General features: G+C 45.4%; 1 protein-coding gene across 6 annotated transcripts in view; it reads left to right on the top strand.

Annotated features, from left to right (window-relative positions):
* Positions 1-3,153: 3,153 nt before the first annotated feature.
* Positions 3,154-25,799, top strand: part of FAT1 (FAT atypical cadherin 1) — a 147,792-nt gene continuing 125,146 nt past the window's right edge. For 3 of the 6 annotated variants that reach the window (XM_063604042.1, XM_063604041.1, XM_063604043.1), the window contains exons 1-2: positions 3,658-4,237; positions 20,839-24,121. In XM_063604042.1, the coding sequence (XP_063460112.1) occupies positions 20,857-24,121 (3,265 nt within the window). In that variant the 5' untranslated portion in view covers positions 3,658-4,237; positions 20,839-20,856. Of the gene's footprint in view, positions 4,238-6,748; positions 6,955-20,838; positions 24,122-25,799 lie in introns of those variants that run through there. The other 3 variants (XM_008977165.4, XM_034959531.4, XM_034959530.3) reach the window with 3 other exon arrangements.

Genomic DNA, 25,799 nt, shown 5'->3' with positions numbered 1-25,799 from the left:
TATAGGCACACACCACCATGCCCAGCTAATTTTTGTGTTTTTAGTAGAGACGGGGTTTTGCCACGTTGGCCAGGCTGGTCTTGAACTCCTGACCTCAGGTGATCCACACGCCTCGGCCTCCCAAAGTGCTGGGATTACAGGTGCGAGCCACCGTGCTTGGCCACAATTATTCTTTACTGGTATCTCTCACAACCAGTGAGGGAGATTTTGTGTGTGTGTGTGTGTCCATTTTAGCGATCTATCTTTATAGAGGAAAGTGAGATTCCCAAAATTCAGTTATAACCAAATAAATTCAAACTATATATGTCAAAGACAAGATTCAAAACAGGTCAAAACAGGTCTTCTAACCTCAAGTCTAATGCTCTTTCTACTGCATACTTTTATTGAGAAAGTAGCTTCAATAGTAAGTTGTCGGATGACTTGTTGCCTACTGTTGAAAAGGTTAGAATCTTTCAATCACTGAGCTGGGAAAGCATCACAAAAATTATATTTATCTTGCAACATCTGTTCCCAAACCACTTGGGGATGTTTATCTTATATTTGAGGGACAGAATGTCTACGGCCACCCTTCTCCACTATGGGTGTGTCTTTAAAATGAAAGTATACTTTGTACCTTTTTTTTTAATGGTTAGCCATTAGTAGGTGATTTGTAATACCTCCAAATACTTTCCCAAGTGACTGGTTATGGCATCAGAAATTTCATGTTTTAAGTATAGCTTTAAGAAAGCCCTTGCTATAAGGCACTGGGAAGGGTGGAAGGATATTATTATAACATACTCATACCCATAGTTAACCAGCACTGATTCCCATCAGATTGACTAGGTGTCTAATGTTCTTTTTTTTTGAGATGGAGTCTCGCTCTGTCACCGGGCTGGAGTGCAATGGCGCCATCTCAGCTCACTGCAACCTCTGCCTCCCGGGTTCAAGTGATTCTCCTGCCTCAGCCTCCCGAGTAGCTGGGATTACAGGCACCCGCCACCATGCCCAGCTAATTTTTGTATTTTTAGTAGAGACGGGGTTTCACCATATTAGCCAGGCTGGTATCAAACCCTTTCCCTCAGGTGATCCACCCGCCTCAGACTCCCAAAGTGTTGGGATTACAGGCATGAGCCACCGCGCCCGGCCTGGTGTCTAATGTTCTAATGGCTCCCTCTGAGAGTACAAGCTGATTCCGGAGAAGAGCTGTATTTGAATGCAAAGGGTAAAATAATTCCAAGGTGCAGGGGAGGTGGAGAGGGCTGATATTTCCTCTCACCTCCAGGAAGGGGAGGCCGCAATAGGCACATAGGCAGATGAGAAAGCAGTGAAAGCAGCAGAGAGGGTGGGATGCCAGGAGTCAGTCAAGCCTACTTACAAGTATTTGGTCCTAGGGCTATTCCAAAAAATGTCTCAGAATTGTTTCCTGCTTTAAATCTATGATTTCCCCTGGTTTTATGAGTCAGCAAAGACGGAAAACAACTAAAAGGCCATGTTAATATTTCTTAATCACTAAACACACCTACCTCATTAAATCTTGGGTCTTACATATTTTCACCCAGCATATTGTTGGTACTTGATAAATATTTGCTGAATGAATGAATCCTTCCATGATTCTGGGTCCTCCCTTATACTTCAGAGGTGACTCAGTATTGGACACACTGAAATTTAAATGCTTGATGTAGCCTTCCATAAAATAGCAGTGTTTTTAAAGGTCTAGACCAAGGTGTCCAGTTAACTCTGTCATGACGAAAATGCTGTTTGATCTGCTGCGATCAATACAATCGTCACTAGCCACACATGGTCACTGAAACTCGGAATGCAGCTGCTGAGACTCAGGAAGTGCCTTTTAATTTAGTTTAACTGGAAGTAGCCACAGGGGGCAAGTGGCTGCCCACTACATTAGCGCAGCTCTAGAGGTTCTGTTAAAAGTTTTCTGCCCATCTCACTTTGAAAACCAGCTATTTTGACTAATATCATCAATTGTTATTCATAAGTTCCTGTCATTTGTGATTTTTATCTTTTTTAATATAAGTAATTTGGTTTATTTATGACAACTTTAAAGTGAGTATAGCAAACCAAATGGACTTCAGCGAGAAGCCTCTCGGGGTGAATTTATTGTGAATCATTTTGAGGACTTGCAATATGTGGTCAATTTCTAATTTCAACTATTGACACAAAAGGAGAGAGCCTGTGTAGTTGAAACAGGGAAGCAGGAGAAGTCCGCTGGGCACTGACAGACTGGCCTCTCAAGCCAGCCTCCTCCCTCCTTAGGAATCTGGCACCCTCTAGCTGCCCTCGGGGTCTGCAGGAGCTCTAAAATCCCTTCCTATATCCCTCCGTGTCCTAGCTCCCTGGATCCTCTCCTCCCTTCAAAATGCACCTTGAGGGAGAGGCTTAGGCAGGAGGATCTCTTGAGCCCAGGAGACCTGACTTGAGTCTGGAGACCTGCCTGGCAGAATCTCGAATCAGTGGTGATGATGCTGATTTTATGGATTAAAAACTGAGACACTGCCAAGAAGTGAGGGAAGGGAGCGGGGGAGGGCAGGAAAACTAATATTGTTTAAGTACCTACTATGTGCGTACTAGACACTTCATATGATGCTCAGTAAAAATGCTTTGCCTGCATGAATAACTGTTATCTCCCTGGCAAGTAGAGTTCAGTATGTTTTTTTTTTTGAATGGATAAACACATGAATACATTTTTACCACATGAAGCAGATATTAGTCCCATATCACAGATGAGGACACTGATATTTACACAAGTTATGACTTCGAGGCTAAACACACACAACATTCCAATCACCTAATCTTGTTCTCTCCTTACTGTTTAGCTCCCTGCCCAGTTTCCTCTGTGCTCAGAATTTTGCTCTTGACCTTTGTAAAAGAACGACCAGCTAAACTGATCAACATATTTATACCAACGGATGCAAATATGATAGAACCGCCCCCAGCCCCCTTTTGCAAGGATCTTGAATGTTAATGACAATCTTCTGGGGACAATGTCAACTCACAGAAATGGCTCCCTCGGAATTTCACGCTGTTCGGGGAGGTATTTTGGTACTTTAGTGGCATTAAAAATATATTCCACAGCAGATATTTTCCTGGAGGCTGGACACTTACATAAAGACGACGCATTCTTTATAAATTAAACCTCAACAGTGTTTGCATTTATCTAAATGGATATTATTTTGAGGAGGAGACAGTGATTTGTGTATTAGCCCCTATCACTAGGGATGACTTGTAAGACACATGAGGAACTGGCTCCTCCCCTACCCTTCGCCCCCTCCTCTCAGAACCTTATAAGCTTCAGAGTACGGTCAAGACAAGAGGAGCATTGGGAAAGAATTTGAAAATAAAAATACAGCTCCGTGATTTTCAACACAAAGACCACGAAGAGCATAATAAGTCGTGAAAAAAAATTCACATCCAGAAGTTGGAGGGCCACAAAGTACAAGTGGTCCAGGCCAGTCTGCTGAGACTGTTCATGCTTCCGCCCAGCAAAAATCTGGCAGGCGACACGTCGCGACGAATTTCGGCTGCAGAAGAGGAAGAGCATCACCTGCAGTCCGCGGCGTGGGAAACGCCGCCGGAGGGGCTCCGCGAGCCGGGGAAGCGCGCGCAGCGGGGCTCCAGGCGGCTCAGGCGCTGAGTGCGAGGAACGCCCGCGCTCGCCGGCGCCCGGGAGACGCAGCCGAAGGAGGAGGGCAGGCGTTTCACCCGCGCCACAGCTGCGGCCGGCCAGAGAGACCGCAGAGGCCGGGACCCCCGCAGCCTCCACGGCCGCTGCTGCCACTGTCGGGGTGGCGCGCCCAGCCGGAGAATCCCGTCCGCGCCCGGGGCGGGGGGCGAGGCGGGGCGCTGACGTCACCTCCCCTCCCCCACCGCCTCCAAGGGGGAGGGAGTGGGGAAAGAGGCAGCGAGTCGCCGCAGCCGCCGGCCGCAACTCCTCAACTCGGCGGCTGGCTGCCTGGGCACGTCCTGACAAACTTGGCTGCTCCCGGGCCCTCGTTCCGGCCCCGCGCACTCTCTTTTCGCCTGCGTTTGGTGCTTAAGTTTGCCCTGGTCGGAAGCCTCCGGAGATGCGGCCGCCTGGGTCCCGGCGGCACGGACGTTGGCACTCTGGTTAGGGACATGCTGAAGATCCCGGGGAGGCAAAGTTGGTACTTCAAACCCGGCTCTTAACACATATCTACACCGCGAGGGGATCACGGAGCTGCCGAGGACTTTAGAGCCCGGGGCCGAGGACTCGGCTAGACTGGTGAGTTCTTTGTTCAAATCGTGCATGCCTTTTGGCATTTTAAGTTTAAATGTTAATGAAATTACGTGGGGTGTGTGGCTCTAAGCGAGTGCGGGGAAGCGTGTGCGCCCTACGGGTTCTCGGCTCCAGGAGCTGCGCATCCCTCTGGCTTTGTGCGGCTCGGCGATGAAAGATTCGTATGCATAGCTTTGGGAATTCATAAAATACATATAGAGCACTGTTAAAAAGAACTTGAGAGGCGATGCTGTTTGTGCATTATTTTGAATGTAACTTATTATAGCAATGGTGCCTAGGGAGGGCGCATCGGGGCCGCGAGATTTGCAGGGGCGCAGCGCCCTCTAGTCCGGGCACCTGGCGAGGCGCGCTCCTTGCCGGGTTCTGTGGGGAGGCGAACCTGGACCTCCCCGGCGCTCGGCGACGTGGGCGCTTGCTCACCCCAGTCTTCACTGACCACCCACCCGGGCCCATTCTTTATATGAGTTACAAAAATCAGCTTGGGTGGACTGGATGTAGAGGCCGTGCTGGAGGAAAGCGTTTTGTTTCTGGAACCGTCTCCCCAACCCCCTCCCTAATTTCCACGAGCCTTTGGGGACAGGGTTAGGGAGGGTCGATTATTTAAAGGACAAATGTGGAACTTGAACCACATTTCTCTCTCTCATATAAAATAATTCGATTTGTGGTAGCTAATAGGCATGTCCATTTCGTTCTGTTGGCGCTTAAGGATCAGTAGAATCGTGGCAGAGTCCTAAGTCTGAAATCGCCATCCCTGGCTCTCGGCGGCTCCTGTGGCGACGAAGTGCAACTTCTTCCAGGCAGATAGATTTCTCAGGGAGCCTGGAAAATCGGGATTCCCAGACAGATGTAAAACATCTAGTAAGCCCTAGGAAGCGTTATTACTTATTAATTAATGGTAATCTTCTCCAGGAATTCTCTTGTGCCATTTAAAAAAAATCCCGTGATTTTACGTCAGGGAATGGTATCTTTGTACTTTTTTTACTGTTCTTCTTTTCCCCTTTTAGCACTACTCCCGCTCCCTCGCTCCCAGGAAACGGCTGGAGTTCCGGTGTGTTTGGGTTTTGCTGAGATTTACAATTCGGCAAGCGGCACAAGCCGGTTGGGCTTGGAGATCAGGTCACCCACTTTCGAGGTGTTCCATGTATGAAATTGACCTGTAAGCACTTGGAGCAATTATGGCCGGGGCAAACACGTCTTTGGATGATGGAGTTTGCATTTGCTGGATGTGTGAATCTGTGTGTATTCCAACTGGTGGGCAGGGAATATAGGGCTACGAATCGGCACACTCATCTTGCAGGCATTATTTTTCCTTCCCGGCCACAACCTGCTGGACACCTTTATTATTATTATTTTTTCCGGTCACCTCTAAGATGGCTTATAAGGTGACTGCGTTAACTTTGAACCCAGGAAATTCTCTTTCACACTTGACTGCCCTGCCGTTCCCCTCCCCGCCAAGCTCCCCTCACCAGTCCCAGGGAAATCGGATCTCTTTGTCTTCCCAGTGTTAAAATGCCTGAGTCCCACAAACTTTCCGAGATCAAGTCCGCCCTCTTGTCCGGGCTGCGTCCCAGCGCCTCCGGCCCTCCGGGCTTCGGCCGAGTCCGCCCTGCGCCGAGCCTGCGGCTGGAGCCCTGCCCGCGCCGGGGATGGGCTCCGCGCCCGGGACGCTCAGGCTGGGCGCCCGGCGCGGGGAGTGCTCGGAGCGGGCGTCTCGGCGCTGGGGCTTCCCCTCTGCCTAGGAACTTGCAGTTGTCGGCCTGGGGTCACGCTTTGGGGCCCCCGGGGCCGACTCCCGGGCTGGGAAGCCCGCGGGACGCCGCGACTGCCTTTTGTCCCACAGGCCTGGGCGTCCGGGGTGTCAGCGGGGGAGGCCAGGCGCCCGCGGCGGGGAGGGCCTGGGGTCTAACTCGGCAGAAAAAGGTCGCGGGGGAAGCGTTTCCATTTTCTGGGGACTCAGTGTGGATTGAGGGAGGAAGTAGATTCCGACCTAGCTGCATTCCTTTGGAGACCTGAAGGACGACTTCAGCCCACCAAACCTTCGCGGACCCAGAGCCGCGCCATTCAAATGCAGATTCAGGGGCTCCCAGAAGGCTATGGAAAAGCTAAAGGGATGCCTCTGGGAAGCTTTCTCATTAGGCCCCAGCCTTTTTTTTTTTTTTTTTATTTTTTTAGCTAAGCTAACGTTTCCCTTTCTTGGCAGGGAGCTTTCCCCAATTCCTTGCACAGCGCCTGTGGCTGGCCGTAACTAACCTCGGCATCACAAGCCTCGCCCTGCCCCTCGGAGCCGCGCTAGACCCCGCTGGGCGTCTTCTCGTCTCCCAGCACGGACCTGGCGTTCGCAGGGACTGGGGCTCTTTGGGCCCGGGCGGGACTGCGTGGCCGAACCCGCGGGCCCCGAGCCGGCAGCCGGGGAAAGTCGGCTCGAGTTTCCGCGCCCGAGAAACGAGCGCCGGCGCCGGCGGGCGGGGCCGGGGCGGAGGGATCTCCTGCGCTCGGGGAGCGTGAGGCGCCGGCGCCGAGCTGGGCGGCCGGGCGCGGGGAGAGGGCGCGGGAGTGGGAGCGGGAGCGGGTCGCGCGGCAGGTACCATGCGGCCGCGCGAGCCCGGCGAGGCCCCCGGCAGGCCCGGTCCCTGCTCGGGGGCGCGCTGAGACGGCGGGTGAGCTCCACGAGAGCGCCGTCGCCACTTAGGGCCAACTTTGCGGTAAGTTCGCTGGGGCGCGGGCCGGCGGGCGGGGGCGAGAGCGTGCAGCGCGCTGCGGTGCGGACTCTGTGGGTGTCCGCCCGGTCCCCGGCTCGGGCTCCGGCGCTGCCGAAAACGGATGAGCGCGCGACCTCCCGGAGGGTGGAGTGACTCGGTCCTTCCCAGTTGGGAAATTCAGCACTGGCTAGGGGGGTCCCGGCGGCGGAGCGGGAAAAGGAGGCGACCGCGCGGGACCGATCCGGAGCCATTGCTGGGGTGCGATCCTTTCTGACACGCCGCCTTCCCTCCGGGAGCTCGCCGGGCTGCCTCGGCCTCGCGGTCTCCTGGGGCATCCCGCCGTCTGCGAAAGACCCGCTCGCTGAGCGGTGCACGCGGGAGGCCTGCGCGGGGCTGCCGGGTCCCTGGGTCTCTGGGTGTTTGCGCCCTGCAGGAGCGCTGCCCGGACGTGCAGATGCAACCGGTGGACTGCGGAGTGAAGGGCTGCGAGGCTGCATTTCGGGGCTGAACATCTGCACAATGTGCGGTTTGTCAGTGTTTTCTGTCTTCTCTGGAGGAGGAACTTCTAAGATCTTTTTAAAAGAAAGAGGTTTTGGTCCTTCATTGCCTTTAAAAAAAAAAAAAACTCGGTGCTTTCTTTTAGAGAGCCAGCTTTCTGCTGTGTGTTAGATTTTTTTGTTCCCGCTGATGTGAATTGCAAGGCTTTGGAAACAAGGACGCAATTGTATGAGTTAGGAAAGTAAACTCATAAATATTTTCTATGCAGTTAAGTTTTTTTTTTTGTCTGAACTGTGGTTTCATTAAGTGGCTTTTGTTAAGCAATTCCCGGGTGCCTGATAGAGGCGATTTTTTTAAAGTGGATATTAACAGTGATTATTAGTATGAGAAAAGATTGAAAAGAAAATGACCTTCAGATATTCATTTCCTTTTCAAAAGCAGATTCTTAATGCTTCATATATTCAGATACAGGTTTCGATAGTTTAAGAAGGTATCTGTGTGTGAGAACTAGGTAATGGTGATGTTTTTCACAGTATTCTTAATGAGTTTGGTTATGCTGTCCAACACATCCAGTTGTTACAGGGACGTTTGAAAAGGTGTTTCTCCAGTTAATAGTTAATTGTGATATTTGTCTTTGTCTTTTTGTCTTAGGAAGACAGCTCTGATTCCACAGTTAGAATTATTCCTTTGTATTTAAGATGTAAAAATACTTAAAGCACTATGTAATTTTTTAAAACAACAATTGGTATAAGCCTTGAGTTATGCTAAACATGGCATTTAACAAGCTCAAGGTAAGGTTTGATTTGAATGAAGTTTGCATTTGTATAACCATTTTTTGAAAAATGAACACCTTAAATGAGCCAAATTCTTCGGCACTCTGAAAAGAAGTGTGGTTGTTAGAGGACTTTATAAAATCATTTCGGGCCACCTGTATATTCATTTGTCTCTTTTGAAGTATCCCCGTTGGGTTCTCATCATGTTAGTAGATCATTTAAATCCATGGTCCGGACAGGTGCCAACAGAAAAATGTTTAAAAATTATGGCCGGGCGCGGTGGCTCACGCCTGTAAACCCAGCCCTATGGGAGGTCGAGGCGGGCGGATCACCGGAGGTCGGGGGTCCGAGACCAACCTGACCAACATGGAGAAACCCCGTCTCTACTAAAAATACAAAATTAGCGGAGTGTGGTGGCGCATGCCTGTAATCCCAGCTACTTGGGAGGCTGAGGCAGGAGAATCGCTTCAACCCGGGAGGCGGAGGTTGTGATAAGCCGAGATCCTGCCATTGCAATTCAGCCTGGGAAAAAAAAAAGAAAAGAAAAAGAAAGAAGAGAAGAAAAATCTTTAAAAATTATGCACAAACTAATTCTGTTTTCATTCCCCTGCTCATCCTCTACCTTTCCATTTAGACTTTGCTTTGAGGTCCCTTTGAAGCAGTCGTTTCTTTGAATGTTAGAGGTGGACAGGATCTTAGAGATTATGTTTTAACACTTTACCCGCTTGCTTTCCACCCAAGTTTGGCTGATCTTACGTAGAATCAATCAGCCAAATCAAATTAGTACATTATTATTGCATTAGATTCTGTCTCAGTGGCATAATTTGTAGCCTAAAGGACCTGATTTAATAGCAGGGAGCCGTAAGGCTGGATGTGCTGTTTAATCTTTATGAGTGGGATTTGCGCTAGATAATTGTTCTTTTGACCAAATTATGTAGAAGTTGAAGCCAAACTCTTATCTTTTGGTCTCACTTAATTGTTCAGTTTGCAAGTGCTTATTTATCCTTAGACACTGGAGAAGAGTTTTTGAAATGAGTGATATACGTCAGTTAAGATCAGGAAGTTGCCATTTTCTCATATCTGAGGGGAACTTTTCATTTCAAAAATATATTCTGATGAGGAATCTGCATATTTCACTCTTTTAAGTTTTTTAAGTCATCTTTTACTGTAAGTCCCAGATTTAAATACATTGCCTGAATTCTTGCTTAATTCCAAGGGTTCATTATGTATGTGAAGATAAGTCTATAAAGTAAAAATAATAAAGGCTTCTATACACTGCTTAGGAAATATTAGTCATGATTTAATCTGTATCCTTCATAGAATATTAAGGTTAGAGCTTTGTGATAATCTGCAACACAGACACTGATCTGGCATTATCTATAGCCAATTTTGAGGCAGTGTAAGGTGAGTGGTGACCTCTTTCTGAGCTATTGGAAATGAGTCCTCTACAGAGCAGCCACCTGCAGTGTTGTTACCAGCCTCGTGGTTGTGCCTGGATTTTCTGTTAATTTGAGAAGGATGGATGTTTTATTTTCCTATGTCATCCGTCTCTATATCCCCTCCCCAACACAGTCCTGCCTCCCATTTCTCCCTCTTAATGCTTTATTCATCTGTCCATTTACCAATCCAACAATAGTGGACCTCCTCTGTGTCAAACATTGGGCCAGACACAACATCTAGTGCTGAACAAATCGTGTTTCCTGCCCTCAAGCAGCTCGTAGTCTGATAAGGGAGAGGACAAGTACACAGTCTCTTATAGACCAGTGTGATAAGAGATCCATTCAGGTCAAGGTGGTCCATGGCAGCACCTCAGTGAGCTGGGGGATCTGGGGCAGGTGGATTTAGGATAATGTGAGTTCTGAGGGAAGTGTGAATCAGAGGGGAACAATTCAAGCAGAGGAAATGATGTGTGCAAAGCAAGTTATAGAAAGCATAGTGTGGCTTGTGGTGTGATGAGTGGAGAGAAATTCTGAAGACCTCACCGTACCATGTTATCTTAGGAAAAGGATTGGCTTCTTTTTTTTGTCTAGATAGAACATAGAGAATCTTGACTATGACTTAAATCTTATTAAAAAAGGGAGGATTGTTTTTATGAGGCAGAGGTTAAGGAGAGAGAAAAAGAAAGAAACGTTGAAGAGAAAGGTGAAAACAAATAAGCTGTATGTGAGGAGTGGAGGGCAGGAAACAAAGAAAATAGTAATGTTTGCATTATCTTTCGGAAGGGAAGAGGTCAAGGTGTTACATTACTTTAGAGCCTTCACCACTAGGTGGTGTTATTGGCTCAAGACAGCTTGGTTACTGAACTTGTTGCAAGTCTGGGAAGTATGCCTTTTTGTTTTGAAATAAGAAGTAGTGTTGGGAAATTAGGAAATTAGAGGTTAGATTATCAAAGGTCTTTAATTCAAGGTTAAGAATAATATACTTAGCAGGCTAAGGGGAAATACTGAATATTTTCAAACTAAAGAATAATATCACAAAAAAGTTTGAATAGGTTGAGTGGGATTGGGGGCAGAAAGCAGGAATACCAAAAGACTGTAGGAATACTCTGCATGAACAAAATACCCATTCTAACTAGGTGGTAGCAGCAGAAATGCAAAGGGAACCATTTTGAGAAATTGAGAAAGAAATGTCAAGTTTGGATAACTTTTGAGAAATGAAGGTTTGAGAGCCAGGAGGCTGTAAAGATTTTAGTCCATCCTTCAATTTCTCGAATACATGGAGTCGAAAGGATTAAGCAAGTTCCTTGAATTCACACAGTTGATTAGTGACAAAGCTGGAGCTAGGTTCCACATTTGATGTTCTCCCAACCCCTTCCTTTTTGTTTGATTTGTTAGTTTGCAAACTTGGTTGATTTGGGAAGTGGTGAGATTGGAAAATACACTGGAAGAGCTGTTATTTTGCAATGGCGAAAGGGTGAAAAGTCTATATAGTTGTCCCTTGGTCTCTAAGGGAGGTTTGGGATTTTATACCCAAATCTGAGAATGCTCAAGTCCCTGATATAAAATGGGGTACTATTTATATTTTTACTGTTTTATTGTTTATTTTAAAGACGTTCTCAACCTGAGGTTGGTTGGATCCATGGATGCAGAACTCTTCTATAGTGAAGGCCAATCGTATAACTTAGGTTTGATGGTATTTTAGGAGGAGTGTTACGAGGTGTTTGAGAGAGGTTAGAGCTGAAATTGCAGATTTGGTGCACTGATCCTTCATGATTTGAGGCAGAGTAGATGAGATCTTTAAGGGTGGTAAATGCATGTGGAGGAAGAGTTGGAAGACAAGTTTGTAATGCCAGAGTTTTAGGTGAGTCAGTGTAGAGTATAAAAGAGTATGGAAGAGAATCAGGAGAATGTTGTCATTCATTTTTCATACCTGTGGATTGCCTCTTTGTTTTGGGGGACTCTGTGACCGAATGAAGGATCAGGAGTGTTGGGGAGGGGAGTGAGTGGTGTCAAAGGTGTCATGAAATCAAGGAGGATGAGCACTGAGAAAAGGTCATTGGTTTGACATTAGCTTGTGATGCGGGAACAGCTGTTCTGCCAGGGTGGACCTGCAGGATCTCTGTGGAGCAGCGTTTAGCGGAGAGGGAGTTCTAAGGAAGCCAGGGCGGTGCTATGAAACTCCTTTTCTTGCGATCTTTGCCAGTATAAAAAAAGAGAAGAATAAGAGTGTTTGTTTGAAAGAAGCAAAGGTTTGAATGAAGTTTATTTTATTTTATTTTATTTTATTTTATTTTATTTTATTTTATTTTATTTTATTTTTTTGAGACGGAGTCTGGCTCTGTCGCCCAGGCTGGAGTGCGGTGGCGCAGTCTCGGCTCACTGCAAGCTCCGCCTCCCGGGTTCAAGCGATTCTCCTGCTTCAGCCTCCTGAGTAGCTGGGACTACAGGTGCATGCCACCACGCCTGGCTAATTTTTGTATTTTTAGTAGAGACGGGGTTTCACCATGTTGGCCAGGATGGTCTCAATCTCTTGACCTCATGATCTGCCCACCTCAGCCTCCCAAAGTACTGGGATTACAGGCGTGAGCCACCGTGTCTGGCCAAGCTTATTTTTTAAGTAGGAGAACAACCTGTATGTGTGTATGGATTCTGCACAAGGTGTCAGGAGTGGGAGGAGCTGTAGAAGAGGCAGGATTTTGTGGTATCAGAGTATCTTTATTTGCAGCTAGGGTGGGTGGCATCTCTTCTGAGGTGTAAGAAGAGAGAACAGGTGAAGAGAACATTTTAAGAAGAGGAGGGAAGATGGACTTTTCTCCCTGAAGATTTCCGTTTTCTTGCTGTACATGGAACATTCACTTTCCTGGTCCGTCATTTAGTGAAGGGTTGACCGAATCTAATTATACAGGGAGCCCAGTTCAACGTATAAAATAAAGTCTTACTTACCAACTTGGGAGTGGAAGAAGTGGCCACTGTTGATTATTGGCTACTCTGCCAAGATGTCATTTAAATTACTTCTATTTGTGGAGAAAAATACATTAGATGAGATGATCTCCATTCACAAGAGGTCAACAGTCCATTGAGCTTCTCCTTGGGCAAAGTTTGTCCTGGAATGTGGATGAGGAGAAAGTGGTTGGAGGATAAGGAATATATAGAGAGGGGAAAGAAGAGAATAGCACAGGAATGCCTCACCCTGCCAGAAATAGACACACAGCCGCTGCCTACCTGTCTTGTCTTGTCGTTCCCAGGAGCACAGAACAACTAGAACCCATCATCTTCATAATGCCAACAGACATGTTTTATAGGTTCATGTAGATAAGTAGGTTTTATATAGAGGCTGTTTGAAAAATAGGACATCTGTTTATCTTTCTTAAGGGCAGGAACGCTTCAGGAATCTATTTTGGATTGATTAAATCATGTACATGGTGAAGTTTTCTGAAAAAGCCAGATTGTAGTTCCACACTGTCATTGTCAGTAAAGACCATTCTCAGGGTTAAATTGGAACCGGTTGTTGATCATGTGAAGGCAATATTTAAAGTATGTCTTGCTAGAGTTACCAGATTATTGCAGCCCCAGTCAAAGATAACAACATATAAATGGAGTTAGCAGAAGTGATTAAATGACATATACCAAGCCTAAGGCTGCTGCTCAGTTTCTAGGGTCACAGCTTCCTCCGTTCATGCTGAAAATCATATGAAGATGGGTTGAAAAGAATTAGTGTACACCCAGAAAATAAACAGGATCTACTCATTAGTATTTCAGTGTAAGGATGAAAGCTTTTAAAAGTACCGACGTGGCTATGATAATTGAACTAGAAAAATCGAGAGTTTTTTTTCCTGTTGTAAATTTTATCTGGAATGTCTGGAATTTTAGAAATCATTCAACATTCTTTTTAATATACAGTATTTTTAAAAAGCCATTTACGCTGGGTGCGGTGGCTCATGCCTGTAATCCCAGCACTTTGGGAGGCTGAGGTGGGTGGATGACTTGCAGCCAGGAATTCGAGATTAGCCTGGCCAACATGGTGAAACCCCGTCTCTACTAAAATACAAAAGTTAGCTGGTCATGGTGGTGCATGCCTGTATTCCTAGCTACTCAGGAGGCTGAGGCATGAGAATCGCTTGAACCCAGAAGGCAGAGGTTGCAGTGAGCCAGGATTGCACCGCTGTGCTCCAGTCTAGGTGACAGAACAAGACTGTCTCCAAAACAAACAAACAAACAAACAAAAAAACTCGTTTACAATTCGTAATCTCTTGACAACTTCATGATCCTGCTTTGAAAATGTGTTTGCCGGCCAGGCACAGTGGCTCACGACTGTAATCCCAGCATTTTGGGAGGTCCAGGCAGGTCGATCAGTTGAGCTCAGGAGTTCGAGACCAGCCTGGGCAACATGGTGAAACCCCATCTCTACAAAAATACAAAAAATTAGCTGGGCATGGTGGTACGCCCAGGTACCCCGGAGGCGGAGGCGGGAGGATCACTTGAGCCTGGAAGGTTGGTACTGCAGTGAGCTATGATGGTGCCACTGCTCTCCAGCCTGGGAGATAGAGCAAGACCCTGTCTCAGGGGGGAAAAAAGATGCTTGCAATTTAGAGATCTCTTAAAAATACTTTAAAAATGTGACACTGAACTGAACTGGAAATTCCAAATTTTAATCATGAGTTAAATTCTACTGACGCTTTCACTATGTTGATAGAAAATGAGAGTGGAGAAGAGCACAGTGAGGGAGAACACAGAGTTCTCAACTTAATAATTTTGTGTTTTTATCATAACATGTGGAATGAAAAGTTTAATAATGTCCTGTTCCATAAAGGCTAGAATGACTACTTGTGCTTGTAAGAATTGTGACCTCTCAGTAATAAATATGCGGCATTTAACAGAATTGGTGCTTTGTGTGATGCTGTGTCTCACCTAATGTCCTGTCTCTGTGGCGTGTGAAACCCTTCGAAGACTTGAGCTTGAGGTCATCTAAACACTTGAATATATGCAGTTAGGTTTTCAGCACAGGGGCTGTGTTCTGTTTTGTGAAGAATCTGCAGTCACAGTAATTGATGGAAGCATTTTACATGAAGGTCTCCCTAATGAAGAAATATGAAGATATTAATATCTGATTTTTACTGGAAAAGTTATTTTTCTGCCGTATTTATAGATTTTCAGAGATCTATGCTAAAGATATTTAAGCTTTGGAGTGGGAGCCCTTCTCCTTCAAGGCTGAACTGAGTAAACACTCTTTGTTTTGGCTTCGGAAAATGCATTTTAGAAATCCCAAATTGCAGTGAGTTTAAGTAGTGTGATCACCTTCTAAATATCAAAGTATAGCCCTTGGCTCAGATGGTCTTTGGAGTTTAATTTCCATAAGCAAAGGAGTCTAGGCGATAAGGTCCTTTTTAGATGAAATGGTGTTGGAGTCTCTCCCCCCTTCAGCTTTACTGTTTGTTTTGCATGAGAACCACAGCCATTGTTTTGATCAGGGTGGTTTTTATAGTGAAACCTGAATTCGTGGTTGTTGGTTACATTACTGCACGGTTAACAATGTCTTCCAAAAAGTGTATTTTTTCATTGAATAATTTATTCTACTCACAGTAGCATTCTGTTAGCCAAGTTTGCAGAGTACATTCAGGGTTTTTAAAGGTTTCAGTTAGGAATGTGGTCCACAAGTCCGTCCCAGCTGTATTGTGTCCCGTGAGAACTGCTGAGTAGGATGTGGAAGGTAATTGCATGTTTGGGAATCCAGTTGGGGATGAGTGGGTGGTGGGGGGGCTGTGGTGGGACTGAGCACCTGGGACACCATGGGAAGAGAACAGCCGAAGCAGTCTGACGTGTTGGCCATGGTCTGTGTGTCTTAGGGGATGGAACAGTGCCAGAGCCTTCTGGTGGGGGGATGGAGGGGGAAGCAGCTTGGCGCATTAGCAAGTATTTTTTTTTGTTTTTGAGACAGAGTCTTGCTCTGTCACCTAGGCTGGAGTGCAGTGGTGCGATCTCAGCTCAGTGCAACCTCCGTCTCCCTTGTTCAAGCGATTCTCCTGCCTCTGCCTCCCAAGTAGCTGGGACTACAGGCACACACCACCGCACCCAGCTAATTTTTGTATTTTTAGTAGAGACAGGGTTTCACCATGTTGGCCAGGATGGTCTCGGTCTCTTGATCTTGTGATCCGCCTGCCTCGGCCTCCCAAAGTGCTGGGATTACAGGCGTGAGCCACCGCGCCCAGCTGGATTAGTGAGTATTTATATTATATAGAACTCCAAGTTCTAATGTTAGGCTTCAGCTGTACAAAAATCTTTATTTACTCACTGTTTCTTATCACACCACTGTGCTGTGGTTCCCTTTCCTCCCTCAGTGGCCGACATCTCCCCTGTCAGGGTCTCCCGTTTGGACCCTTCAAATCTTGGGGTTCTGCTCTTGAATTTTTTTTTCTTCTGCCTGCTCTCTTCCTTGGTGATCTCATTCAGTTCTGTGGTTTTAAATACCATCTTTCATATTCAGACAACTCTCAAATTTCTATCTGCCGGCTGGAGTCTCCCACATATCTGCTGCCCACTCACAGTCTTTACTTGGATAGCCCGTAGCTGTTCCCATCTTACCCTGTCCAAAACTGACCTCCCGATCTGCTCCCTGAGGCTGCTTCTCCTCCTGTCTCCCTCTCGGTTCCTGGCCCCCTTGTTCTCTACGCTCAGCAGTCTTTGGCGTCTTCTCTGGTACTGCTGTCTCCTCCTTTCCCTCCCTCTCCCCACTCCAGTGCATCAGGCAACCTTGAAATAGATTCACAATCTGCCCCCCACCCCCGTTGTGCCCCAGCCCACACGCGCTCCGCCTGTGTTGTGGCTGCAGCCTCTGACTGCTCTGGTCGCCCTCCAGCTTCTGCCCTGGCTGCCCACACGCTTTTCCATTTTACTGAGACCGTGGCACTCCTCTGTTCAGAATCCGCTGGGGGACTTCTCATTTGATTCATACTAAACTCTAAAGTCCTAAAAATTCTCCTTTATCCATGAGTCCATACGGATCTTGAGAAAAAAAAAGATTCAGGTTGGATGCAGTGGCTCACACCTGTAATCCTAGCAGTTCGGGAGGCCGAGTTGGGCAGATCGCTTGAGCCTAGGTGTTTGAGACCAGCCTGGGCAACGTGGTGAAACCCCGTCTCTATAAAAAATACAAACATGAGCCAGGCGTGCTGGTGGTTCCTGAGTATGTAAAATTCTGTCAGTCTAAATCTACAGACGCACCTATAGTCCCAGCTACTCAGGAGGCTGAGACGGGGGCCCGGAAAGCTCAAAGCTTCAGTGAGCCGTGATCGCGCCACTGCACTCCAGCCTGGGTGAGAGAGCGAGGCTCTGTCTAAAAAAGAAAAAAAAAATTGAATAAATAAATGGAGGAAGATAGACAAATCAGTTTCTAGAAGAATTATAAATATTTTGGGTAGCGAAACTCTCTGTCTCTTAAGAATGGGCTACATGCAGTGACTTCCTTACCAAGAACACAGTACAGGGAGGGGTGAAAGTAACCTGACTGTGAAGAAACCTGGCAGACACTACCTCAGTCACGTGGTCAGGGGCAGCGTCAACATCGATAAATCGTGTTGATTTTACCCCCTTGCTACGGTGTGATGGAAACGACACTGTACCTCTGTGGCTTTTCTCCCCAAAACAGAACCCCGATCTAATCAGGAGAGAAACGTCAGATTCCAGTTGAGGGACATCCTACAAAATACCTGGCTAGTACTTCTGGAAACTGTCCAGATCATTAAAAGCAAGGAAAATCTGAGAAACGTGCATTCCAGAGGAGCCTTAGGAGACATGACAGCTAAATGTAAGGTGGTGTCTTGGAAGGGATTCTAGGATGGAGAGAAGGCCTTGGGTAAAATCTGAGCAAATTTGAGTGAAGTATGGACTGTAGTTGATGGATGATGTGTCAGTACTGGTTTGTTAGTTGTATCTAGTATAATGTACTAAAGTGAGATGTTAACAGTAGGGGAAGCTCTCTTTGCAACTTTTCTGTAAATCTAAAAGCATTCTAAAATAAGGTTTATTTTTAAAAAGAACCCCCTTCATGATAGGTTCTCTCCCAGGATGTGCCCCGGCCTTACCGCTGTCCCTCAACCGCTGTGCTCCAGCCACGTGGTCTCTTTCTGGCTTCCCTAATCTAGTGCTTCTCTGCGGGGTGTGACTTTCTGCCCTAGAGGGTGTTTGGCAGTGTCTCGAGATAGAGGTATTTTTAGTCATCACAGCTGGGTGATGAGGGGGATGCCACAGGCTTCATACTGGTGGGGACCAGGAATCATATTGAACACTCTACGTTGCCCCAAAGAATCTAAGAGTTGCCCAGCATGTCACTAGTGTAAGCCGTGACCCTTTGAATTTAGGGTTCCCTCTTTTCCTTCAGGTTCCTGACCCTGGTCTCTCTTTGCCCTGCTTTAGTTTTCTCCTTAGCACTTAATTATCAGCATCGGATATACTCTGTTTACTTGTCTGTCTGTGTCTGGCCAGGAAATGTATCTTCCATCAGGATTTGTTGGTAATTTGGTTCACTTTTGAATCCCCAGCGTCTAGAACTGCACCTGATACATAGTAGATGCTCATTAAACCTATGTAAAAGGAATTAAATAATTAATGAAAGGGGTGAGTGGATGATAAAGAGAACACATACTCATGCTAAAAAAAACCACAGTAGAGAAAAATGCCACAGTAATCATTCCCTCAGCTACCTGTTTCTCTACCGGTTCTCCAGAAGTTACCACTGTTAACAGTTGCTTGTCTGCCTAGACTTTTCTGTCCATTTTAAAGTATATCCGTGGGTACATTTTATCTACCCCCCTTCTCCTCTCTTTTAAATAAACATAAATAGGATCAGCTTCGTTTTTCCAGTTTATATAGCTAGACATATGTCAACATACAGAGTGCAATCTTACCTTTTAATGGCTGCATGATAACTTTATACGTAGAATTAAGCAAAAATACTTCTAGTACTTGCAATAGAATCCTGGTATAATATTTTGTTGTACAATGGATGATGGTAAAAATGTCTCCTAAAACATAATGTGACTCCTAAAACAAAAGACACTGCTTGCTAAACATCATCCAAGTGTTTCTGGTTTTGTTTTTTTGTTTTTGAGACAGAGTCTAGCTCTGTTGCCCAGGCTGGAGTGCAGTGGTGCGATCTCGGCTCACTGCGATCTCTGCCTCCCGGGTTCAAGTGATTCTCCTGCCTCAGCCTCTGGAGTAACTGAGATTACAGGCTTGCTCCACCATATCCTGCTAATTTTTGTATTTTTAGTAGAGATGGGGTTTCACCGTGTTTTGGCCAGGCTGGTCTCAAACTCCTGAGCTCAAGGGATCCGCCTGCCTTGGCCTCCTAAAGTGCTGGGATTACAGGTGTGAGCCACCGTGACCAGCCTCTTTATATGTATTTTTATTTCTAGTTTGTAAATCCCTTGGGATTGGGATCTTTGTCTTTTATTCCTTAACACCATGCAAGGTTCTGTCTGATAAGGTCCTCCATACCTGTAGGTTGAACTTTTTATTTGTTTTGATAAAATTACAAGATTATTTTATAATATTCAAATTTCCCTGAGTGTATTAGAACTGTTGACTAAATGGAGATACTTAAAGAGATAGTTTTGGGAGAAAATTGTTTTCTTATTTTGTTTAAATGATAATTGTTCTCCTAGAAGCCAAAAATCTGTCTAATTTCTGACTTTATCTGGAGAGGAGAAGGCATCATAGCTAAAGAACAAGTTAGGGTGGCCAACTTGAACGTGATTCAATATCAATTAAGCTTTAATTGCTTTAAGCACATCAGGTCTTTTTTTCCCCCTAAGGCAATGACTTATGGGGCAGAGTTGGCAGTAGCTAAGTTAAGATACTATAAATTAATGTTGTCGTACCAATTTCAACTGGGCTGTCAAACCCACCCTCCAGTTTGCTCTTCATTTACCTCTGGTAGCATTCACATTTTGTGAATATTAATTTGAGAGTCACTTTGCAAGATGACAGTGCTGTCCTTTGTGAAGCTGCGTTGATTTACAAGATGAATTTGTTGGCAAAGGGGAACAGTTGATCTGAAAATAACTGTCCTGCTTCCCTGGCCAGACCTCAGCCCAGTGGACTTCGCCCACCTTCCCATTTGTCATTGTTAAAGGCAACGTTTTCTTCATTTCTTCAGTTTCTCTCTTTTCTCTGCCAGTCACCCAGGGACTGTCCTGCAGGGTCTGCCACCACGTATTAATAGACTGATTTGACCCTTGACGTGTGTTAGCTTAGAAGATTTAGCTTTTGTGTGTGTGTGTCATCTTCTCATGGAGGGGCCCAGGGTGACAGGTTGTTCGATGCCCTGAAGATAGGAGACATTCTGTGAACAACTGGTTGTTGACAGCAGTGGTGATAAAACATTGATATAGTTGGTAAAGTTTGCTTCACTGACTTAGAGAGGAAAAATGCTGTTTGACATCAGGCTGCTGAATTCTGGTTTTTCTTTTGTAAATCGCCTTTCTTTGGGGCTTATGTTGCTGATAAGTATTATACTTGATATAATTATTTTAATACTTTTAAGTAGTTTTATAGAGCGAAATGAGACGATAAACCCTTACATTATGTAGGGAGTGAACTTAACCATTCTTATACAGAAATAATATAAATTCAGGATAAATTTTGAAATGAGATTACAAGCTGTTCTTATGGGGCGCCATGTAAAGCCACTGCTGGTTTTTGTTTTTTTCTGAATTAGTTGTCAGAAGCTTTGCATTCTCACAATACTGTAGGGGCATTATGTTTGCCAGCTTTTGATCATTTAATTCGTTGTATGTAAGTAAATGTAAACAATGTTCATTAATTTTTAACAGTTGCTTATATTTGCCTTAATGATTTAAATATAAAAATATAACTTAGTTGTTACAGTTAGTAGCCTTTCATTTGATACTCATGAAGATTTTTGAGTCGTTTAAATATGAAAGAGAGGACCTTGTCGTTCAAAAATGAAAAGGAAGTTTTTGTTAAGCTTAGTAATTCTAGACATGTTACAAGAATGTTGATACTTATATTGGAAAACATGAAAAACATCCAAAACCGTTGCATTTATTTATATTCCATGTGTATGGAAAATATTTTTTTAATGAGAATATTAAAACAATGTACACACTTTTGCTTGTTTTATTTCCCCAAGGTAACGATTCTGATTTCTTCTGTTTCAGATTCCCGACAGTTAAGCAATGGGGAGACATTTGGCTTTGCTCCTGCTTCTGCTCCTCCTCTTCCAACATTTTGGAGACAGTGATGGCAGCCAACGACTTGAACAGACTCCTCTGCAGTTTACACACCTCGAGTACAACGTCACCGTGCAGGAGAACTCTGCAGCTAAGACTTACGTGGGGCATCCTGTCAAGATGGGTGTTTACATTACACATCCAGCGTGGGAAGTAAGGTACAAAATTGTTTCCGGAGACAGTGAAAACCTGTTCAAAGCTGAAGAGTACATTCTCGGAGACTTTTGCTTTCTAAGAATAAGGACCAAAGGAGGAAATACAGCTATTCTTAATAGAGAAGTGAAGGATCACTACACATTGATAGTGAAAGCACTTGAAAAAAATACTAATGTGGAGGCGCGAACAAAGGTCAGGGTGCAGGTGCTGGATACAAATGACTTGAGACCGTTATTCTCACCCACTTCATACAGCGTTTCTTTACCTGAAAACACAGCCATAAGGACCAGTATCGCAAGAGTCAGCGCCACAGACGCAGACATAGGAACCAACGGGGAGTTTTACTACAGTTTTAAAGATCGAACAGATATGTTTGCTATTCACCCAACCAGTGGTGTGATAGTGTTAACTGGTAGACTTGATTACCTAGAGACCAAGCTCTATGAGATGGAAATCCTCGCTGCGGACCGTGGAATGAAGTTGTATGGGAGCAGTGGCATCAGCAGCATGGCCAAGCTGATGGTGCACATCGAACAGGCCAATGAATGTGCTCCGGTGATAACAGCAGTGACATTGTCACCGTCAGAACTGGACAGGGACCCAGCATATGCAATTGTGACAGTGGATGACTGCGATCAGGGTGCCAATGGTGACATAGCATCTTTAAGCATCGTGGCAGGTGACCTTCTCCAGCAGTTTAGAACAGTGAGGTCCTTTCCAGGGAGTAAGGAGTATAAAGTCAAAGCCATCGGTGGCGTTGATTGGGACAGTCATCCTTTTGGCTACAATCTCACACTACAGGCTAAAGATAAAGGAACTCCGCCCCAGTTCTCTTCTGTTAAAGTCATTCACGTGACTTCTCCACAGTTCAAAGCCGGGCCAGTCAAGTTTGAAAAGGATGTTTACAGAGCAGAAATAAGTGAATTTGCTCCTCCCAACACACCTGTGGTCATGGTAAAGGCCATTCCTGGTTATTCCCATTTGAGGTATGTTTTTAAAAATACACCCGGAAAAGCTAAATTCAGTTTAAATTACAACACTGGTCTCATTTCTATTTTAGAACCAGTTAAAAGACAGCAGGCAGCCCATTTTGAACTTGAAGTAACAACAAGTGACAGAAAAGCGTCCACCAAGGTCTTGGTGAAAGTCTTAGGTGCAAATAGCAATCCCCCTGAATTTACCCAGACAGCGTACAAAGCTGCTTTTGATGAGAATGTGCCCATTGGTACTACTGTCATGAGCCTGAGTGCCGTAGACCCTGATGAGGGTGAGAATGGGTACGTGACATACAGTATCGCAAATTTAAATCATGTGCCGTTTGCGATTGACCATTTCACTGGTGCCGTGAGTACGTCAGAAAACCTGGACTACGAACTGATGCCTCGGGTTTATACTCTGAGGATTCGTGCATCAGACTGGGGCTTGCCGTACCGCCGGGAAGTCGAAGTCCTTGCTACAATTACTCTCAATAACTTGAATGACAACACACCTTTGTTTGAGAAAATAAATTGTGAAGGGACAATTCCCAGAGATCTAGGCGTGGGAGAGCAAATAACCACTGTTTCTGCTATTGATGCAGATGAACTTCAGTTGGTACAGTATCAGATTGAAGCTGGAAATGAACTGGATTTGTTTAGTTTAAACCCCAACTCTGGGGTATTGTCATTAAAGCAATCGCTAATGGATGGCTTAGGTGCAAAGGTGTCTTTCCACAGTCTGAGAATCACAGCTACAGATGGAGAAAATTTTGCCACACCATTATATATCAACATAACAGTGGCTGCCAGTCGCAAGCTGGTAAACTTGCAGTGTGAAGAGACTGGTGTTGCCAAAATGCTGGCAGAGAAGCTCCTGCAGGCAAATAAATTACACAACCAGGGAGAGGTGGAGGATATTTTCTTCGATTCTCACTCTGTCAATGCTCACATACCACAGTTTAGAAGCACTCTTCCGACTGGTATTCAGGTAAAGGAAAACCAGCCTGTGGGTTCCAGTGTAATTTTCATGAATACCACTGACCTTGACACTGGCTTCAATGGAAAACTGGTCTATGCTATTTCTGGAGGAAATGAGGATAGTTGCTTCATGATTGATATGGAAACAGGAATGCTGAAAATTTTATCTCCTCTTGACCGTGAAACAACAGACAAATACACCCTGAATATTACCGTCTATGACCTTGGGATACCCCAGAAGGCTGCGTGGCGTCTTCTACATGTCGTGGTTGTCGATGCCAATGATAATCCACCCGAGTTTTTACAGGAGAGCTATTTTGTGGAAGTGAGTGAAGACAAGGAGGTACACAGTGAAATCATCCAGGTTGAAGCCACAGATAAAGACCTGGGGCCCAACGGACATGTGACGTACTCAATTCTTACAGACACAGACACATTTTCAATTGACAGCGTGACAGGTGTTGTTAGAATCGCGCGCCCTCTGGATCGAGAGCTGCAGCACGAGCACTACTTAAAGATTGAGGCCAGGGACCAAGCCAGAGAAGAGCCTCAGCTGTTCTCCACTGTCGTTGTGAAAGTATCACTAGAAGATGTTAATGACAACCCACCTACATTTATTCCACCTAATTATCGTGTGAAAGTCCGAGAGGATCTTCCAGAAGGAACCGTCATCATGTGGTTAGAAGCCCACGATCCTGATTTAGGTCAGTCTGGTCAGGTGAGATACAGCCTTCTGGACCACGGAGTAGGAAACTTCGATGTGGATAAACTCAGTGGAGCAGTTAGGATCGTCCAGCCGTTGGACTTTGAGAAGAAGCAAGTGTATAATCTCACTGTGAGGGCCAAAGACAAGGGAAAGCCAGTTTCTCTGTCTTCTACTTGCTATGTTGAAGTTGAGGTGGTTGATGTGAATGAGAACCTGCACCCACCCGTGTTTTCCAGCTTTGTGGAAAAGGGGACAGTGAAAGAAGATGCACCTGTTGGTTCATTGGTAATGACGGTGTCGGCTCATGATGAGGACGCCGGAAGAGATGGGGAGATCCGATACTCCATTAGAGATGGCTCTGGCGTTGGTGTTTTCAAAATAGGTGAAGAGACAGGTAAATATGTTTTTATTGCTCTCATTTGATGCCCTTTTCCATTTTTTTTTTTTTTTTTTAACCATCTGCCCTGTGGCAGCTTCTTCAAAATTCCCTGTTGCTCTCTGGGCTCGGTGTAGAAGTGCGTGTGAATATTTTTTTTGGCCCGGCTGCTGTATGTAGGTGTGTTTATTCATAGTAAGCCATGAAGATGGAAACAAAAGGGCCTGAATGATTTAAGTGGCGTAAAGTGAGTAAAAGACCAGGGATACATTGAAATTGTTATCACTGATACTGATCTCCAAATTTGTACTCTATTATCAAAAGCATCATTTTGGTTTTGTTCTGACTTTGAGAAGTCTTTCCAACTTTTTTCAGTCAGTGTATTTGCAGGCTCATACTTAGAACAACTACTGCTACCATCTGGCGCGCCATTCAGAGGTTGTTGCACACCGGCCAAGTTACCCAGTGCAGAGATGACGTGCCAAAACTTCTCCAACGTGGTCTTCACTTAGTACCTTGTCTAGGTGTTGGTCGAGAGGCAGAGGCGGGGTAGTGGCAGGCTGAACTGAAAAGACCTGGCTTGGAATCCTGGCTCTTCTAGTTGGTAATTGGTGATCCTGGACAAGCAAATGACTTCTTAGAACTAACTTTTTCCTCTTCTACATGGGGACACTTAGAAATACCGGAAGGTTTAAGTGAGAGTAAATTGAAATCACACGGGAAAACTCCTGACGTGTGGTAGGTTTATTCATGGTAGCAGTGCTTTGTTGTAATACTGAAGGTTCTGAAACCGGGACCTCCAAGGCAGCAGTCCAAGCTAGAAAGTGCGTGTGTTGCACTTTGTACATACCTCAGTCCTGCTGCGCAGATATTGTAGTTATATGTCAATATGTCCTGGTGGAGTGTGAGCCTTTCAGGGCAGGCTTTTAGCCCCTGCATCTTCTGTGTTTAGCACCTAGCAAAAAGTGCCTGGCACATAGAAGCTGTTCAATCAGTGTTAAAAGACTGCAGGAGTAAATGAGCGAATGTGTTGGCTTTTCATGTCCTGCCCTCTGAGAATGATAGTGGAAATAGAAAAGGGGTGATCATAGCACTCATCAGCAATAGGTGGGGCTCAATTTGTTTACTAATCTCACCCATGTGTACTTTATAAATCTGTGCATTTTAAAAGGGACCTTTTTAAAATTACCTTTAAACTTTATATATGCAGTAATACCACACACACAAAAAACCAAAAGAGTCTTCAGTCAACACCCACCCTGGGATCCATGCCCTCTAATAGGTGTGTAGCACATGAAAAATGTAACTGCTGTTTAGAAATACATTATTTTGGGCTGGGTGCAATGGCTCACGCCTGTAATCGCAGCACTTTGGGAGGTGCAGGTGGGAGGATTGCTTGAGGCCAGGAGTTCAAGACCAGCCTGGGTAACAGCAAAACCTCGTTCCTACCAAAAAAAAAAAAAAAAAAAAAAAAATGCTGGGGTGGTAGTACACCTGTAGTCCCAGCTACTTGGGAGGCTGAGGTGGGAGGATGGCTTGAGTCCAGGAGGTCGAGGCTGGAGTGAGCTGTGATTGTGCCGTTGCACTCCAGCCTGGGCAACAGAGCCAGACTGTCTCAAAAAAAAAAGAAAAAAGTTATTTTGGAAATTGTAATATATTTTTTGTGCTTCTATTAATGCAAGGAATTCTTTCTCTG

This window comes from Pan paniscus, chromosome 3 (assembly GCF_029289425.2).
Source record: "Pan paniscus chromosome 3, NHGRI_mPanPan1-v2.0_pri, whole genome shotgun sequence".
Taxonomy (NCBI): Eukaryota; Metazoa; Chordata; class Mammalia; order Primates; family Hominidae; genus Pan; species Pan paniscus.
Note: the sequence above shows the minus strand (reverse complement) of the source record. Positions and strands in the feature narration are given on the sequence as shown.